Below are 21,358 nucleotides of genomic sequence, written 5' to 3' on the forward strand. Positions count from 1 at the left end.
AACATCTATAAAGCCAAGTAAACGCTTAGCTGCCTAGTTTTAGTTCCCTTATCTATAACACAGGCAAGATTTCTATGCTACATAGAATACCCTAAGAAATGAAATTATATGAATGCGAACAGTGTACTCCTATCCATGGGAAGACACTATTTTTTCCCTCTTAAACATTAATAAGTAAACTAAAGTTGTCTCACTGCTATTTTCCTTAATACTCGAGCTAGTGTTCATTTGTACATACCATTTTGCTGGAGACTGCAGAGCTGTACGCTAACACTAAAGTTTTTACAGAGGTACCAACATATGGCAGAACATTATGAATTAAGCCATGGAGTACACGTTTTTCCATTTGTGCAATGCTGATAGCAACCGATTCCTCTGCAGACTCTTCTGTAAAATGAATTCAAACATCTAAGAACTAGATATACCAATTTTAAGTATGCCACCAATAGGATGCATCAAAATATTAAATATGAAATACTCTATACTACCCTCACTTTTGTAAACAATTCACTTTCCAGCAACAAGAAAAAGTTCTGAATAGTCAAAGAACTGTAAAATTCATTCAAGAGAAGGAATAAATGATCTATAATGTTTTGGCTTTTTTTTAAAGTAACATAAGTTATTCTACCTAATTAAAAAGGACACACAGAGCTAGATATGAAACAACGCCATTAACCTAATCAGTACGAATCTTCAAGCAAAGACACCTCAGCTCATAAGAAGTTTAAACATAAGCATGGCTTCCTGCACTTGGTAACTTTTATAGAGCTTGGATGTCTATAGCAAGTAATACTTCTCTAACAACAAACAAAAAACTAAACAGGCTTAGCTTGCCAGCAGACTGTTTTTACAGGATGAGTAAAGACCTGAATTCAAGCCCGAAAATTAAAGAAAAGAAATTTTCCTACAATCCCAATTTAATAAAAAGCAAACACACTGTAAGTAAGCCTAAAATTTGTATTACTTTTCAGGATTCTACCTTTACTATACTTACCTAAACTCCTAACCTTAATGTACTGCACAATAAAGTAGCTTAATATAGTAAAGATTTGTTTAAAATAAAATTAAATATAGTGATTAAAAGAAAGCTATGTGAAAAGAGTAATTACTAACTATTTTATTGACTTTGTGTATTTCATAAATACCTCAAGTTCTTCCTTTACTTGGACAATATGTGTATCATAAAAATCACTTCAGAAAACATTTCTTATTCCACTATACTTTTATTCTTAATTCATTCTTTTCCCTGTGGCCCTCCCTGTCTAGGTATGCTTCGTTTACAAAAAAAACCCTACAGTTACACATTCTACTGCCTCCACAGAGAAGCATACGATTGAAGCTAACTAGACTAATATCTGCCTTATTAAACAAATTTCCAAACTCCTAAAACTATACCCAAATGGGTCCTCTCCAATTCACAACAATGTGAACCACTTTCACTCCTGGAGTAATAATCACTGTAGTTCTTCTCTATACATACACATCTTCCACCAGACCAGCTTATCTTAGTTTTATAAACAGAAACTTCTGAAAATTTCTCATCTATACATTTTCACTATTTTATGATCTTTTAAAATTTATCTAAAGTAATAAATATATAAAGATACAATCTAATCTGTCTTCCTCCTCTATGCTCCCAAACATCACTGTGAATCTCTATTACAGCAATTCTGATTATGTACCTGGAACAAAGATATTATATATTCTAAATTCTCCCTTACTTCTATTATTTAACAGTAGGGATGAATTTGTACCCACTCTCAGACCACCCCTCATATAATACTTAATGGGGGTGGACCAAAGCTGTGCAACACAATTAATTTTCACATATGATTTTTTTTGTAGTGTTGGAGACTAAACCCAGGACTTTATACATGTTATACAAAGTTCTACCCTAAGCTACACCCACCCAAAGTCTCTCATACACATTACCTCTTAACTGTGTAACAACCTTGAGGCAAGTGACATGACTTTACACACATACCATCATCCTGCCTCCCAATTCTCAACCCAGATGATTCAATAAATGCTGATGAACTGATTAACCGAAATACTCCTAATCACATATTGTAAACTAAAGACTTTAATGAAAATAGTTCATTTCCACACAAAAATAGCCATCAGTTTCTGATTTTGTTATTTTAATATTAAAAAAGAAAACATTCTCTTTTAAAAATATTTCTAACAAGAAATTCTAAATTTATTGTTCCTTCAAGTTCTTCAGAGAAGTAGGCTTTTAAAGTCTTTAGAAATCATAAGATACATGAACTTTAAGGCCTAATAATTATTAAGCAGAATGCCTATTATTTAAACACCATGTAATAATTTTTATTCCAAGCGTGAAATACCAGATTCATCTATATCGGCATCTTCATCCCACTCCTGGAAAGCACGACTTTCATCTTTCCTATTTCTCACCCATTCCTCATCAGGCTCAGTATCAAGTTCAGTGGCAGGACCACTATACCAGTCACCTATACCATGAATGGACGAGAGGAACAAAGTCAAATTAGATAGATCATTATAATCTCCTATTCACATTTGAACTTCAGGCAATAGCTATTTTTGGAAATACCTGTAATTAAAAAAAAAAAACCTACACATATATAGGCAAAGGATTCAATTTAAAACATAAAAAATAACTATGACTATATGAGTTTAATTAATAGTTCTAATTACTAACCAACAGTATTTCCCAAAGTAATCTTTCTTTAAAACTAAAAAAGAACTTGAGAAGCTTACAGTCTGCTGTATACCTGCCATGTATCTGTGTTACTCTTTATACAGGTTATAAAAAGCATAGTATAATGAGGTTTCTAAGCATAATGTGATTTTTAAGAAGTAATTATCAGTATTTATAGGTACAATTTTTTAAATTACTAGAAATAACCTAATCTTTTTTCCCTGCTGTGACTTCACTTTGGGTCCAGAAATAGCCCCATTCTGAGAACAGCTAGCTTCTCTATAGTGATTAGTCAGCAATGTACAGTAGGTAGGAAGAGAAGATGGGACACGCTGAGGTAAAGCAAGATCATAAATGTAAGCTCCTACAATCACAGTACATATATGTTCATGAAGATATAGAAAATAACAATCAATTTATTACATTCTTAAAGTTATATCTTCCTTAAGATTTCCCAACCTAGACACCATTGCCATCTGAGGCTGGGTAAGTTGCTGATCAATGGATTACAAGGTACTTAGTAGCATCATAGGCCTCTACCCACTACATCGATGGTTCTCAACTTTCCTGATACTACAGTCATTTAATATAGTTAGTTCTTCATGTTGTGGTGACCTTTTGTTGCTATCTCAGAACTGTAATTTTGCTGTTATGAATTGTAATACAAATATCTTATATGTAGGATATCTGATATGCAACCCCAGAGGGGTCCCAGCCCCGTAAGCTGAGATCCATTGCACTAGATGTTGCCACAGTAACCAGAACCAAGAGAGGCAAGGATGTCTCCGCAAATATACAAATGGCAAAAACAATTATCATAAACAAAAGGAATTTTTAACCAAGGTCTAAATGTGTTAAAAACAGAAAAACGTGAAGTTGCATATTTACCATGCAGTGGCTTCATGAAATAAGCATTATCACCTTTGATAATATTTAAACCATTATTTGACTTTGTCTTAATTCTTAAAAACAGCTGAACAAGAAAAACCTGATTCATTCATGTGCCTTATCTGATGTTTTACTCAAGTTTACCATCCTACAAGTAATATGAAAAATAAATCCATACAAAACTAACTCTGATTACTTCTAAAACACTAAATATCTAACAACTCCCTCATCAGGTGCCTCTAATTTCAGCACTAAGGAGTTTGATGCAGGAGGACAAAAATTAAGAGGTCAGGTGAGGCAGTAGAATATTCAAAGCACAGTTCTGGCAGAGGAAGAAGAAGGTGGACCTGGGTGAGATCCAGGCCAGCCAGGGATACACAATAAGATAGAAAGAAGCTGTCTTTCAAAAAAAAACAAAACAAAGAGCTATACATCTTACCAAATAAACTGTTTTTAAATAAGACTCATAATTTAAATCAGTCAAATTTTTCTTAAGAAATACATATTTCCATTGCAAAATTCCCTATAAGGGAAAATTTTGACGATGATATTTAAAAGACTGTTTTAATTCAGTGACGAAGCAATGTATATACAATAGCTGTAAATATGCCATGATTGTATAATATACTCATGGGAAGTTTCTCTAAACCTTCATATGTGAAAGTAACTTGGTGCAATGTAACTAATGTGATTTAAAGAGCAATACATTAACCATCATTGTAAAAAGTTATGTCAAAGACAAAACCAGAGTCGGTTACTTTAAGCCATGACCAAAAGGAAACTGTATATATCTCACCTTTATATTTTACAGAACTGATTCTATGTTTAAAATACTCAAAAAATATAATTATTTAACAGTTCTTTTTTAAAAAAAATCACTTATATTCATCTTAAACTTTTGCTATGAAAAATTCCTACAACTGACATATGTATAAAGATACAGTACAATGAATTTCTGTGTACCCATTTTTTTTATCTTCAACAATTATCAACATTTTACCAGTAGTTTTTACAATCTCTCTGACGTATTTTCCCCATTATTCTAAAGGTAGTAGCAGCCATTAATAATTTACTCACAAATACTTCACCATTGACTTGCTCTTCTAAACTGTATACTAAAACCAAATCAACTATAAAAAATCTATGTTTTGGTCAAACCCTCAAAGTTTCCTTCCTTTCCCTGGCATTACATAGTAATGGCTGTCACTATTTGTCTAAAAAGGCAGACTGGAATACTTTTTAAACAAACTCAAAGTCCCATTTACCTACCTCTTGCCCAATGAACAGGGTAAAGATGTTTCCACAAAGATCCTGTTTTTGCCAGCTGAGACCACTTAGTACTGACTTGACTACACCGACACAATTCTTGAGGATTAAGGTAACTGAAAATGGACAGCATTACCTCAGGAGGAAGATGGGTTATACCTGTGGAGTGTTCTGACACTTCCGCTTCTGAAATAAAAAAGAAAACCTTTAACAGTTAGGCTACATGAGCAAATAAATGCATTAAGAAATTACAATCACGAGTAAAAGCCAGTGCCTGAAGTCGATTCCTTCCTGCTTGCAACATGTGAAAAGGAAATAACACCTATTAGAGGGAACATGGGGATGTTGAACTTGTTAAGAACCCGTGAGTTAAACTATCACAGCCCAGATCATACTTCATCAGTGGGAGCGACAATAATGAACACAGAACTGACTTCCTCTTACAGAGGCATCATAGACAGAACAATACTCACTTTGTAGCATAAGCAGCATCATTTGAAAAAGGAACCAAACAGGTTACACTGCTTTAAATCAGCAAGCGTATACTCAGCCAGATTATGAGCTCTACAACGCATTATTAAATGACACACATGCTCACATTTTCGATTCATGCACTAAGGCTCTTGTTAGTTCCTTCCTTGTGTTCCCTCTGATTTTGACATTTCATAAAAGGTCTTTAATTTACAAATGTCTTAATCTACTTAAGCTATGTGCCTACTCTGTAAACAAATTTCCCTCGTAAACTAGTAAGAAATCTTCTGTTATTATGTATTGTAGAAAGATTCAACTTCCTATGATTTCATAATGCTAGCATGCTTCTGAAAGAAAAACGAACATGGGGTGTTAAGTACTATTTAAGGATTTGAGATTTGCAGGGCAGCGGTGGCACCTTTAATACCAGCACTCAGTAGGCAGAGGCAGGCAAATCTCTGTGAGTTCAAGGACAGCCAGGACTACACAAAGAAACCAAGTCTCAAAAAGGAAAAAAAAAAAAAAAAAAAAGGAGGAGGAAAAGGAGGAAGGGGGGAGATGGAGGGACAATGAGGAGGATGAGAAGAAAAATTTCACTATCTTATGTATATGGTTTGTCTTCACAAAGAATCTTCAATATAGAAACATATGATCAAACTACTTTAAACTGCCACTTTTAAAGTGCCAAATATTTACACATAAAGTAGCTATAATTTGCTTTGAAGGAGAGAGAAAATTAAATGTGTGACGCTTTTAAACTCCATCTTATAGCTACAATTAAACAAGACTTAACAGGCTTTGGCATGGTCTCCAGGGCACAAGCTGGATTCCAAGAGTAAAGCTCATGAACTTTATGGGTTTAATCACAGCTTCAACTTGCTTTTGTTCAAACATGAATCTGACTACTTTTATATTGGAAAAATACCAATTTCAAAAAATTGTACAGTATTTTACAGGACTAACATTGCCATTGCTAATTGAGAAGCAGAAATGCTACTAGAGGAAGGATGCCAACCATTTGTATTCTTTTGTTTGTCTGTCTATGTAGCCCTGGCGGGCCTGGAATTTGCTATGTAGACTAAGCTGGCCTCAAACTTGGAGATCTGCCTGCCTCTGTGCTTCCAAAGTGCTGGGAATTAAAGGTCTGTACAACCGGTTTTTTAATGTTTTAAAAAGCAAAACAATTGAAATGAATAAAAATAATCAAAGTCTACTAGAAGAAATAAGCATCTATTTTATCTGCACTTCTTGTATGCATTCTCAAAATGACTAAAGTTTTGCTTTGTTTCTCTCTCACACTCACTACCCTGAACATTACTGGAGATAAACTGAATGATAAACATCAGAGGGTAAAAATAAAATTATAAATGTTCTTTTCCTTAACTCACAACAAATTCATCCTCAGTTCCTTATGTGCAGGAACAAAAGTGCACCCAACCTAGCAACCACGATGGCTGTTGAGTTCTCCATGGACAACATGAACTGGTTGATCCCTGGAATGGGCACAGTTGTCTAGGAACCGTGGCTCACTGCTGCTGCCTAGCATTTGGACATTTAGAAAGCTTTTTATTTTCTATTCAGCACGTAAGCTAGGCCAACAGAAAAAGGGTCAAAATTCAAAACTGAAATATACAAATTACTTTCGTGCCATTTTAAAGCCCAAACATTCTATGTTAAACCTAATTCAAGGACAATGTTTATAAATTAACTGATTTTGAAAAGTGAAAAAATACACAAAAATAGAACATGCTACTGTGAGGCTGGAGAGATGGCCCAGAGGTTAAGAGCACTAGTTGTTCTCCTTGAAGACCCAAGTTCTATTCAGGATCCACATGGTAGCATATAATCAACTGTAACTCCAGGACCAGAGGATCTGACACCCTCTTCTGGGGTATGCAAGTACTGAATGCAAACGGTACACAGATACACAAAAACTTTTAAACCTGTCACTATAATCGAAGGAGCTCAGAAAACTGGCTGATACTATACTATTACTCTGAACATAGCAGTCCTGAATGTTCACTGGTCAAAATAGTACTAATTTTATACCTACAAATTCACTCAAGAAACACCACACTACATGTAACCCAACCCTAGATCGAAGAATATTGCAAACACTAAATTCTACTAAATAAAAACTACTGTCTTCAATTATAGCTTTATGTGAGAATGGTTTAAACTAACCACAGTATGATCCTGACCTAAATTTTTTCTCAAACAGACTCTGTAACAAAATGTCAACAGCACTGACTAATAAACTGCTCTATCGGGAGCAGGTGAGTCTTACCTGTATCTGCCTTCTCATCCACAGAGTACTTGAGAACTTTCTGTCGCTCCTCAGCTTGGTTCCACAGACTGAGCCCTCTGAGGAGCTCTGCCGTGTCCTTCTGTGAGCAGTGCTGTGCAATCACTTTCTTTTTGATATCTTTAAGCTCCTCGTAGGTAAAATATTCCATTAACATGGGCTGAAAAACCTAAATTCAAAAGTATTCACGGGGAAAGAATTTCAATTTATTTTACCCAAAACCCTTTACTAATGGTTCAAACCAAGTTCTATGAACATACATTTCAAAGAGATAAAAATTGTAGTTATTACCACTAAATTATCAAAACATTTGTAATTTCTCTGATTTTGCAAGCCTCTATAAATTTTTAAAGAATAGGAAGGTTTTCCTGTACCAAGCTTGTTAAACAGCCAATCATTTAGTTATTATTAGACATTTAGCCCAGTACCTGCCTGTGGTGGTTTGAGAAAGACCCCATAGGCTCATATATTCGAATGCTTAGTCATCAGGGAGTGGCACTATTTGAGGATTAGAAGGTATGGTCTTGTTGGAGGAAGTGTGTCAAGTGTGTCACCGTCGGTGAGCTTTGAGGTGTCAAAAGCCTATACCAGGCCATTGGGGAGTGCAGGGGATTGGGGGCGGGGGGTTGCTTTTCTGTCCACTTGCCTGCCTACAGATCAGGATACAGCTCTTAGTTACTTCTCCAGCACCATGCCTTCCTGCTCCCTGATGCCATGTTCCCTGCCATACTCACAGAGTTAGCCCCTGAAAGTTGAAGGCAAGCCCCAGATTAAACGTATTTCTTCTGTAAGAGTTGTTTTGGTTGGTACTGAGTAACTGAATTCTAACAGAACAGGGCCTTTGCATGAGTATGACACCAACTCTAACAATCCCAGAACCCTAACAATCGCAGCTCAGTCGATATGACCTATCCAACCTGCTTATTCTAAACATTATTTTAGTTCAGTGGGTCCTGAAAAACTTTTCAGAGATTTCTTCTGCAAAACAGCCCTAACCTCCAATTTATAGGATTATAATCTTTAAATGAACAACCAAGGCTTTGTTGTCGCTTCCAGGTGCATGGATATGGCTTCCAGTTTGGTGTTTCTATGGGATCCCTGGGTGTGCAGTTGGAAGCTCTCTGATTCTTGTGCCTTCTCTTGGGTTCTTTTTCGTCTGTTTGTTTTGTTCAATTCTGAGCACTAGCTTTTCTGTTTTACCTTATTATAATTTTACTATTCCACAGAAGCCTGTTTGTTTTCTAATGAGAAGCAGAAAAGGAATTTGATCCAGGTAGAAGGAGAGGTAGAGAGAAGCCAGGAGGAGTAGAGAGAGGGGAAACCATAGCCAGGATATATTATATTAGAAAAAAAATTTTTTTTTCAAAAAGAAAAAAGACTGTTTGTTACCTTGGTTTCAGCACAGGCTACATACTACAATGTAAAGAATAATATCAACTACCAAAGAAGAACACCAAGGCAATGCTGCCTATCCCAAGTAGAGTTTTGAGGGTAGCCTACACTTCATTTTATTATCAAGGCATTATAAAATGAAAACATAATTGCAAATCACTACAATAAATGATTTACAACTAAAAAAAGAGGATTCATAGGCCAACAAGGTGGCTTGGTGGGTAAAAATATTTGCTCCCAAGAAAGATGACCTGAGTTGAATTCTCAGAACCCATAGTGGAAGGAGACAATTCCCAATTGCACAATGAATGTTTTGGCTTTGTTTTTCAAAGTAGAGCTGGAAAGATGGCTAGGCAGTTAAGGCTACTTGCTGCTACTGTGAAGGGCCTGAGTTTGGCTTTAGTGCCCATATGGTGACTCACAAGCATCTGGAACTTCACTCCAGGAAAACAGATATTGTCCATTGGCACAAAGTGCACATACAAACATGCAGAAAAACACACTCATACATGTAAAATGAAAATAGATCTTTAGAAGAGAAAAAAGGCAGATGTAGTCAGTCCTCATAGGATAGTTTCTCTTTATCTTACACTGGATACTTAATCATCCTTTATTACTCAAAGAAAACAAATTGTTTTGCAGTGTGTTAGTGATATGCTAATGCATGTATGTGAGGCACAACAGTGATAAACTTAGCCACTATTTAATTACTCAAGTCCACTAATGAAAAAACACTAAGAACTCTTTAAACCTGGCAAAAAGAAAATATTTAAAGATTTACAGAATCTTCTAAAAGTTCTGAAAAATTAGTGACAATTATGAAAATGTATCATAGTGCCATCACACATAAAAATATACTTATGGGGCTGGAGAGATGGCTCAGCAGTTGAGAGCACTGACTGCTCTTCCAGAGGTCCTGAGTTCAATTCCCAGCAACCACATGGTGGCTCACAACCATCTGTAATGGGATCCGATGCCCTCTTCCGGTGTGTCTGAAGACAGCGACAGTGTACTCACATATATATAATAAATATTTAAAAATATATATATACTTATTCTTAAGTAAATAAAATCATTCATTCAGTAAAAGAAGAATTAAAGCTATGCTTTTTATAATTCCACTGGATTTCATTCCTGTGCCCAAGAAGAAACAGCTGATTCTATCAACAGCACATTTCCTCCTTCTTTTGAGGAACTCAACTCAAAATAGTATCTTCTGTTAAATTACGAATATAAATCACAACAAAGAAAAACTCTACTTACCTCTTCTTCCTCTTTCATGTGAGGAAGAAAATCTCTTGTAAAAGCCTCCAATCTCTCTTTCAGCTGTTTTGCATAATTTAACTGTTCGTACTCATTCTAGAAACAAAGAGTAATACACATTTAGCAGGAAGTAGAGACACTTATCTTTAATGCCAGAACTCAGGAGGCAGGAACAAATGGTTCTCTAAATTTGAGGTCAGCCTAGCCTACATAGCAAGTTCCAGACCAGCCAGGGCTACATAGTAGGATTCTGCCTCAAATATATGTAAGTTTTGCTTCACTGTAATGTTGTATAAAGGTTTGCTTCATTATATACTGCTTGATCACAGGAAGTCCATTTAGTTTTCTTTTAGCATAAAGATGTCCTTGGAGCCAGGGTGCAGCTCAGAGCTAGAGCACTTGCTAACGTGTCTACACTCTACAGTCAGCCTTGGCACACCACCTCCCACACACAGCCCTGAAACAAGCTCTGAGCTCCCTACTAACTCCAATTCTGGTTTTTAAATTTTACTAAAATAGAGAAAAGATATTTTAAAATATATTACAAATATACTATAAAGTTTTCATAATACATTTTATGTTATCCTAACAGGCCATAAATATTAATATCAACATTTCTAAAGGCAAGAAATTCACACTTTAATCATTCTAATTCTGGACACCTCTCAAGAGCCAAACATTTCTTTCACATATGAATTAAAATCAAACCTCTCTCTAATTTCTCCATCTTTTCCAATGTAAAAATATAGGGAGCATTCAAAATAGTGAAATACTTAAAACTATGATACTGTGGTGACCTGAAGGAGAATGTCCCCAAAGGCTCTGGTATCTGAGGTTTGGACCTGCTTAGCAGCACTGCCGGGGAGACTTAGGAGATGTGGCCCCACTCAAAGAAGTATGTCACTTGGGACAGACTTCAAGAGATTAAAAATCCTCATCATTTCTTGTTCATTTCAAGCTCAGTCTACTTCCTGTTTCCTGTGTGTGGTTTAAGATTTGAGTACTTTGCTCTCAGCTCCAATCACTATACCTGCCGGTTAACACACACACACACACACACACACACACACACACGGAAGGAGGCATAAGCTCTAAATAAACCCTTCTAAGTTTTCTTGGTCATGGTGCTTTATTACAGCAATAAAAAGTAACTAAGACAAGTACTAATTTATCTCTGTCAGGACCTGATTTTTCTTTTAGATAATTTATTCAATTACTTTCCAATATTCAGTTCACTGTTGAACTCTGCTGAGACTTTGACATATCCCTTAAACCCATCCATACGTACGGCTTCCAATTCCACATATATGCTAGTAATTATCAAATCTGCTTTTCACACTACCTCACTCTTTCTGCTCTTCAAACCCACCAATGCCTCTCCTCCTATTAGTAATGCACACTTGTATTACTAAGTAGATCAGAATAAGTCTTAATGCCTGGCCCCCTTCCACATACAAAAGTCCAGTACAACTCTCTCTCACTTCTCTCTCTCTTTTCCTCTACCACTCTGTATAATCCTAGTATTCCACTGGTCTTAGGTCATACATAATTGTCAAGCATGTCCCTTCCCCTATATTTTCAACAATCACTACTTTGGTTCAGAAATTACTGACTACATAATACATGAGTATGATACAAAACATGGAGCTTACAAAGGAGTATTCAATACAAAAGGAAATCTCCTTTTTCTTACTACCCAGTATTCTTCCCTGTACTAATCAACCACATCTCCTCTGGATATCTATGTAGTGTTTTTCCTTCCAGAAACTACTGGTAGAATTTAATAATGGTCTTCAATTTGAGTGTTTTTTGTCCTTTGAAATTAACCTCCCCTCTTACTGAATCACTTTTCTAAAGCAAAGTGTCTAAGTAAAGGGTATATGGTGGCCTGATGGGAGCTATGACTTGCTCCTGTGCTACTCTGAACTGAAAGGGTTAAACTAAGATTAATTTTCAAATACTGTCTAAGACAAATATAATTAATATACATGCATCACTACTCTAAACTATACTCATAAATCCATTTCATTTTCTTTTTTATTATTTTCTTATGTTTTGGTTTTGAGATAAAATCTTACTTTGTACCCTGGGCTGGACTTGAACTAACTAGTGATCCTCCTGACTACTGGAATTTCAAGTAAGTTGCCACCATTCGTGCCATATAACTGAAATTGTCTTCTTTAACCAGTCAATTTCCTACAATAGGGAAAAATAAAATACCGTGAACACTATAGCTGCCATTCCATTTTTTTTTCCACTGCTACAGACCGAAGTTAAGGCCTTACTCATACTAGGCAAGAATTCTACCACTGAATTACATTTTCCACTTCCAATTCTATTTTGATAGTTTTATTCTGTTTGAAAACAGGTCTCCCTATATAACCCTGGCTGGCCTGGAACTCAGTACGTAGACCAGGCTGACTTTGAACTCACAAAGATTCCCCTTCTTCTGCGTCCAGAGTACCCGGGATTAATTCCCTGACCTATCTTCAGCAAAAATCCGGTAGAGCTGATTCAACAAGAACCCTCCTGGTCCTGATGTTCTCTCTTACGTTCAACTTGCTATAAGCCTTCACTGTAACCAATCCTCATGAACAGCCTTCGTAGCCGTCTCAAATAAATGAAGTATCTTTCCATAAATAACATCACTTATTACTGTGGCTAATAAAAATTAGAGAATCAGTACATATCAATTTCTGCGACTTACCTTGACATTCTTCAGCCCCTTTTCAAAGAGACTCAGCATCTCGGAGAGCTTATTGTCAGAGTGTACATTATATATGGTCTGACTGCGCTGCTGAAGTAAACCGATAATGTATTCATTTTCAATTTGTTCATGCATTTTAAACTCCTTGAAAGTAGCATATAAAGACTGGAGAAGAGCACGGAAGTCATTGTTGTTGGAAAAGTTGGTTTTAGAAAGCTGAATAAAAATTTTAAAAGATATAGTTAATAGATGTAAACATGAAATGATGTAACAAGATACAATTCAAATGTACACCTAAATTTTTGCTCATAACAAGATATTTCCTTTATGATTACATTAAACTACAAATAAAAGAAAATCATACAATAACAACTTATAGTTGTAAGATTTAAAAGTACCCTAGACCAGGAAGCTGAAGGCTGCATTCTCGAGTACTTGGTAATACAGAAAACAGGGGGTGGGGGGAGAATAACATACTTTATTTAAATAAAACCTATCAGACCCAGTTCCCTGCAAGCCTGAAATTCCATTACTCTCTGGGTGTCATAAAGAAAAAAAGATACACTAAAGGCACATACATGAGAAGAAACTTACTGCTTCTACAGTTTAAACGTTGGAAAACACTGTTTTTGGAGACAGGGTCTTATTATATAGTCCTGGTTAACCAGACTGGTCTCAAATCAACAAAGACCCATTGCACCTCAAGAGCTGGGAATAAAGGCATGAGCCACCACACCAACTGAAGAGGTATATTTTTAAGAAAACTGACATAATATAAAGTGTGCCATCATTTTTTAATTGGAGCATTCAATGGAAGGAAAATGATCATTCTAATGTAACTCCAAGCTTTCACACTTAATAGAAAATTAAATTCAATTATTTAAAACACACACATCAAAGAAATGTTTCAAATTTTAAAGTAAGCCAAGCACATTGAGATAACTTTAATCCCAGAATTTTGAAGGTAGAGGCAGGTGGATCTCTGTGAGTTCAAGGCCAACCTGCTCTAAATAGAAAGCTAACCAGGGCTACGTAGAAAGATTCTGCCTAAATAAATAAATAAATAAATAAACTCAAAGTAATATTCAAACCTTCCATTATCTATACTAAATCTAACTTCTATCGTTCAGTTCTAATTACAAAATTCATTTTAAATGGGGAAACAATTAGGTTAAATACAACAGGTAGATAAATTAACAACAAATGTTAAATGCTGCTAACACCAAATCTCTGAGGCTTCCTTTCCTAAAGAGGGCACCATAAGCTGTTTTACTGGCCTTTCACGGCAAGAACTGTGGTGTGATGGCAAAACACTCAAACTGAAGAAAAGCCTATCTACCCAGAACAGAACTAAATATCTTCCTTCAACGGCAGCATGGATCAGCAACAGGATCACAGAGATCTATAGAATCAAATTCCCTAAGAGATCCAGCTCTACCATTTATTTAGCTAGGTAACTTTTGTCTCTCAATGTCTTTTTTTCTGCTTGATGATAACTAGGAACAAAATGCCTAACATTTTCTAAAAATTAAATATTCATTTTTATAAATGCAGATACTTTTTGTTCTATTCCATAGTCAGTGAGCAGTTATGATAAGCCAGATAGTTCCTGGTGTGTGGGAATACACGGGGGAACAAAGTAAGAATTTCTGTCTTCATGGAATTGACACTTTACAGAAGAGAAGATAATGAATAGTTAACCTACATTAGCCAGTCATCTAGAACTGGGGTTGGCAACATTTCTGTAGAGTCAAACAGTAAATATTTTCATTTTCCCAGGGTATAAACGTATGCCAACTACTTAACTCTGCTGCTATAGCCCCAAGGAAATCACATGTGATATGTAACCAAATGACCGTTACTTTATTTCTATAAAACTTTGTATTCAAAGACAACAACGTTTGAAGTTTAATTTTCACATGTCACAAAATATTCTTTTGCGTGCAACTATGAAACAATATAAACAATAATGCTTTGCTCCTTTCCACACTAAAAGCAATATAACAGAGTTGATGACATTCTTCAGATTTTAAAAATGTTCAAATACACCATACCAGATTAAAACAAGCTTCACTGGAGGATATTAGATACAAATAGTATCATGGGTAATTTTTGCTTAAATTGGAGGGAGGCGTGAGGGAGGGCTTTAAAAAGTCTTCCTATTAGAGGCTAGGGATATCATGAGCAATAAAAAGCCCCCCTAGCAAGCACTAGGTGATAGGTTTGTTCAACCCCAGGATGGAAAAAGGAACGTAGTAGACATAGGACATAAAAGCACTGTCATAAACTTTTACTGCCCAGAGAATACAATATACTGGTGAGTTAAGAAAGTTGTTACAGCTAACTACTCTGTATTTGACAGTTACTAACAAAGTAGCTCTAACATGTGTTTTTCTTCTACCTACCCATACACAAATTATAACTATGTTAATAGTAGGTTAATCAATTGGATTTGGGCAATTATTAAACACTGTAAATGCATATTGTAAGTGGCATACCATACCACTGTACATCTTGAATATATATAACTTTATCAACTATACCTTAAAGCTGGGGGGGAAATAATCAGATTTGAAAAGTGCTTTCTGGAGAAAAAAAATGCTAATAGAATAGGTAAAGAAAATAGTTTTGTATTAAATTCTTTCTACTTGTTGCTCTGATAAAATAGTGAATAAGGCCAAAAACAAAGAAAAGAAGAGAAAAGAGAAAGCAGGTTCTCAAGCTACGACCCACATCAATTTTTGTCCACATAAAAGTAATTCTAATCTAGTAACAGAAGTTAGTGGATTTAAAGGATAAAAGCATATCCATGACGAAACTCAGTATTAGAGAACTAAGCATGAACGAGTACCCGAGTTCAATCTTCAATACCACAAAATAAAAACAAACATAAACTAAAAAATGCTAGCTCACACACAACATAACTCTTCACATAACTATGCAATAATGGAGAGTTAGCTTCTGTAGCTAATTTATGTCATAGATAAAATGTCTATCCCACACAGAAAGCTATCTTTTTGGACCCAAGACAGTAACTGGTCAGAATAATGGTTTGACAACAAAGATCTCACTGTAAGAAACATTGTCCCCCAGGATATAAAAGGGGAGGTCTGGGGACAGTTTAGTTTGTCACCAATAGAGAAGTGCCACTGACATAGGGTGGATATGAGCCAAGAACATGGCTAAACACTTTACAATTCAGAGGACAACCCCCACAACAAATTATGTAGCCCAAAATGTCAACAGTGCTTCAGCTGCAAAATGCTGCTCCAGGCCAAGTGTTTTCCAAATATTGTTTACTACAAAGGACCTTGGTAGTCTCTCTCTATACAAAATATAATGAAACAATGTAGTGAAATCCAGACAGAGAACAAATACTTCAAAGATAATTCAGGAGAAACTATCTCCCTCTGTACTCTGGGATGTATTTACATTTCCACTTTCCTTTTCTAATGCCATTTCTGATGCACAAAGTTGATTGATGACCTACTAGTGGGTCATAAGATATACTGTGGAAAACAATGCTCTGTGGTAGAATGAGAGCTCACTAGTAGCCTGCACAATTAGATACTCTGGGGGCCACCACATTCAACAAAGAACCTACATATAACAAGACACACACAATCAACATCAGTGAAACAATTAAATGGTGGTTTTCACACGAAAATGCATTACTGTCTTTCTGTCTCAAGATACTGTACAGCCTAAGATAGAAAGGCTGGCCTTAAAACTGATTGCCAAAAATAACTGCAACATAAAGCCAGTATGTTAAAAAATAGGAACAGAAATGCACAGCAGGAATCCAAACATTACCACCCCATTTCTGTCCAATTATCAAGATCATACTTTCAGTAAATCAGAGATACACAGGCTCTGGCTAAATTTACAGATGGAAAAATTGACCTACAAATAAACTGTTTTTCAAAAAGAGTTAGTAATAAGCAACAAGTGAGGCAAGGTTAAAAAACATGGGTTTCGGAGGGAGAAAAAAATTCTCGGATTAAAATTCAGGCTCTAATTGCCGAGTGAGCTGGTAAGTTATTTAACCACTAAGACTATTTCCTCACTTTTAAATGAGGGATAACACTTGTCTTACAAAGCTCTTGTAAGGATTATAGAAATAATGTTAGTACGAAGTAAGAATCCATTAAACTCCCTTTTCCTCCCTCTCAGCTCAAGATTCAGTATTATGTCCACTAAGTCTTCCCAAATGCCAATACAGGTAATGTAGAAAAATGGGGGTACAGGGGGAAGAACCTGACCATAAAGCTACATTCAAGTTTCAGAGAGTAACCTATTCAATTTTGTGTTTACTTTCAGCCTTGCTTGAAAAACTTAGGCTCCCTCTAACTGCTTTCACCACTAATTTTTTTAGGTAAGGGTGGTTGGTGTTTTGTCTGCATGGATTTATATGCACCACATGCATATCTGATGCTAATGGAAGATAGAAGGGAACATTAGATTCCCTAGAACTGGAGTTAGAGTATTGTGAATTAGCATGTTGGTACTGGGAATAGAGCATAGGTCCTCTGGAAGAGCAACTTCTGCTCTTAGTTGCTAACCCATCTCTCAAGCCTCTCCCCAACTTTTTTGTAACTCAGGTATATATATAAATTGTGAGGTGGTGGTGGCACACACCTTTAATCCCAGCACTTGGGAGGCAGAGGCAGGCAGATTTCTGAGTTCAAGGCCAGCCTGGTCTATAAAGTGAGTTCCAGGACAGCCAGGGCTATACAGAGAAACCCTGTCTCAAAAAAACAAACAAATATATATATATATATATATATATATATAGTGTGTGTGTGTGGTGGGGATCTCTATAGGAACCACGTAACTGTTCTCAGAAGTCAACTCAGCAACTACTCCCAGTGCTTGCTGTGTACCTTCTTCTGTTTGCTCCCACTGCACTTTTTGGATTTCTGTATTAGCACAGATGATAGTGCATATGAAACTGATATGAAACTGTGATCTCCTGAGGAATAGCAATCAGGCCTCACAATGCCAATAGAAACTACTACAGGGCAGACAGAAAAGAACTAATGGAAATAAGTGTTGAGGATTAAAGGGAATACTAGAAATTGTGAAGAAAATGGAGCAAGGATTACCTACCATTTGCCTCCAATTTTTACTACACATAATCCAATCTGCAGGGTCAGTGACTTATGAAACAAGACTCTTGTTACAAAACAAATCAAAAGCTATCTCAGCTTCTGATGAAGAAAATTAAGCTGAGAGTCTTAAACCTGATTTGGGTAGTTCTGAGTCTCTATCACTATCTTAATAAGCTCTCCCCTAACCAATCCAGGCCCATGAATCCCCAGCATAAGACAGAAGCAAACAATACTTTTACTTGCTTTGCGCCAAAGGCCTGTGGTCTGCACGGCAGAGATAAAGAACCTTCCCGTAACACCTTTTTCTGAAAACAAACTAACAAAATCAATGAGACAAAAACACCAAAACAAAACAAAACATGTACACAAAACAAAAAACTATGGAGTCTGTTTTCTGTTGGCCAACTACTCCTGGGCATGGGGAGGGTGGTTGATATACCCAGTGACAAGTCATTAGAGAAACCTATCACTTGTAAATTACTACTACATCAGTAGATTCAGACTCTGAACCCACTTTCCCTTCTCCCTGCTTGTTGGATTTTGTCTGGTTGACCTTTTTATATGAGAAAATCTACAGGCAACACATTAAACTATTATACAGCAATTGTTAACATAATCTGTAACCACTAAAGAATAATGCATTGCTCAAATAATAGAACAACTGATTTGATGCTCCTAAAGAAATCATTTTATAAATATATAAGTTCAATAATGGGAATAAAATTGAAATCTTTATAGTTTCTGGACATTCAGATTGATATCCTTGACCTACACAGCTAAATGAAAGGACAAGCCTTGAGAGAACAAACCAGTCAAAACCACTCTTAATCCTTCAAGGCTACTACTCTGCCATCACAAACGTGCATTTTCCCACTCTTCACTTGCAAAGACATCCAGATTACCTTCTACTGGCCATGTTAACCCCGAGAAATGATGAAAATGCCTGTGTAGTTCTTTTTTCTCAACTAAATTACTTTGATCATAGTTAAGAAAACTGGAATTTTAGCACTCTTGATGAATATATGTGATAATCTCATTAACTATATTCAACTAATTCAGAATTAGTGATTTTCTGTACAGTGTTGGTGATAAATCAGTGGCAATTTTGACCAAAGCTATACCAAATTAAAAATGCTTTATTAAATTAGTTTATGCAATAGGGAATATTTAACTACTGAGAATAATCTTATTTGACTTGTTTTTTTTTTTTTTTTTTTTAAAGTCAACTGCAGTTTCAAAATTTATTCAAACATTCTCAAAAAGGAGACACAAAATTACTGTGCCCGGGGTGATGACAAATGCCTGTAGTTCTCGAATCTAGAAGGAAGATCAGGAGTTCAAGGACAGCCTCTGAAATACAGTGAGTTCTCAAGGCCATCCTGTATTACGGGAGATTCTACCTCAAAAACAGTATCAGAACCAAACCAACCAAAGTATAATGACCAACTTCCTCATTATTTTAAAAAAGAGACTGGGTACTACATTACAAATTTTGATTATTTGGGAAGGTCATAATCCTTTGACAATGTTAAACATCTTAAGAAATATTAGCCTTTAATCCCAGGACTTATGAGGCAGAAGCAGGCGGATTTCTGCGTTCAAGGCCAGCCCGGTCTACAGAGTGAGTTCCAGGACAGCCAGAGCTACACAGAAAAACCGTATCTTGAAAAACCAAAAGAAAAAAGAAAAAGAAAAAGAAAGACAGACACACAGATAGACAAGCCTGGTATGGTAGCTCATACCTTTAATCCCAGGCAGAGGCAGGCAGATCTCTGGGAATTCAAGGTTAGCTGGCTCTATAGAACAAGATCCAGACACAGGAAAAACAAAACAAAATAGAAGGAAAAAGAGAAGAGATATAGAAAGCACCAAGGAAGATGTACACATTGACAAAATTTCGCCCATATTACCAGGGAGTCTCTGGACTACCTCTCCCCAAAACTAGCCATTAGTCTTCACTTCATTTCCCTTTTGCTTTTTTGAGAAATTCCTGAAATTAAAGGGTAGTGCAATGAAAAAAAAAATCAAAAGGCAGGGAGATTACAAACAACACAACCACTAAATGAGAACTACCGCGAGTATACATACTCTTCTGCTCAAGGCTTAGCCAGTCCTTAAGCCTCCCCTGGGAAGGTGGTACTCACCATTGCTGGGCCCCACTCTCACTGAGAGCTCTAAACTGTACTTGACATCTGGGTTCTATGCTCAGAGATTCCAATTTGAGTTAGGGTTCAGCCATCAGGATTTTAACAGCAAGCTTGGGCAACCAAGTAGTGTGAGCCATGAGCCTATGGTCTTGGTGTTTAAAGGTCCACTGGCTTAGGACTAACTGGGTTTGAGTTTATTGGTTTGTTTGTTTTTCTTTTCCCAAAATGGAGGGAGAGGACTGTGCAGCCAAGATGCTAAGATCCTACACTTCAAATTGCTGGTCTTCCCGTGGCCTACCAGGGAAGACATTGGCCTCCTTCCTAGCACCTCTCCAGATTGAAAGACAACTCTTGTTTGCTGTTAATAGTGGTGCTAATTCCACGTAATCTCTGATAATTCAATTTATTTTTACGTTTAAGTTAATAATTACTTAACAGCTATTTATTTGGTTCACCTTTTTTGCAAAACATATGACTGCCCAGAATTTACTCATATATGATCTTCCGAACATAAAGTGACAATTCAGAGTTTTCAGCATCATTAGAAAAAGGTTCCCAACTCATCTTCACAAGAGTGCTTCTTCAACTTCGGCTACACCCATTAAAAGTCCAAAGTGAGTTCCACTGCAAGGCAACTTTTCCTAGGGGCCCCTCTCATTTGCTTCCAGTAAAAAGTCCAACAGAGGAACAAATTCTACAAGGAATAAAGTATCCAGGAAAAATAAAAACTGGAAGGAAAAAAAGAGTAACCAGGAAAGAGGAGTGCAGGTCTTCCCAGTCCGTGTACCGGGCTTGTGTACGGAACCAAACCAGTGCAAAGCAGGCAGGTAAAATAAGCCTGCTCCAGGGGCTGCAAGACGCTGCCTGTGGAGCCAGGAAGCAAGTCAAGAGGTCCAGAGAGAGGATGCAGTGTTTGCAGAGCGACTAAAAGAGCCCGAAGGGACCGGGCGAGCGGTGCTGTGGCTGCGAGTAACCGCAGAAGCGGCCTGCGGACGGGGAGCGGGCACCCCGCGGGCGGCCGAGCCGGACGGCCGGGAGCGCCCCTCACCCCGGCACAGGTCAGTCCCGCGAGCGCTCGTCCCAGGCCGCGGCCAGCGCGGGCTCCCGGGACCCCGGTGGGAAGGT

General features: G+C 36.8%; 1 protein-coding gene across 2 annotated transcripts in view; it reads right to left on the minus strand.

The window, feature by feature from the left end:
• Positions 1-21,358, minus strand: part of Fbxl5 (F-box and leucine-rich repeat protein 5) — a 37,532-nt gene that overhangs the window by 15,851 nt on the left and 323 nt on the right. For both annotated transcript variants that reach the window (NM_001159963.1, NM_178729.4), the window contains exons 2-7: positions 12,976-13,191; positions 10,269-10,364; positions 7,596-7,782; positions 4,841-5,023; positions 2,349-2,474; positions 239-387 (exon numbers count right to left, since the gene is read on the minus strand). In NM_001159963.1, coding sequence (NP_001153435.1) covers positions 239-387; positions 2,349-2,474; positions 4,841-5,023; positions 7,596-7,782; positions 10,269-10,364; positions 12,976-13,191 — 957 coding nt within the window. The remainder of the gene's footprint in view (positions 1-238; positions 388-2,348; positions 2,475-4,840; positions 5,024-7,595; positions 7,783-10,268; positions 10,365-12,975; positions 13,192-21,358) is intronic.

Source organism: Mus musculus, chromosome 5 (assembly GCF_000001635.26).
Source record: "Mus musculus strain C57BL/6J chromosome 5, GRCm38.p6 C57BL/6J".
In the NCBI taxonomy this organism is placed as follows: Eukaryota; Metazoa; Chordata; class Mammalia; order Rodentia; family Muridae; genus Mus; species Mus musculus.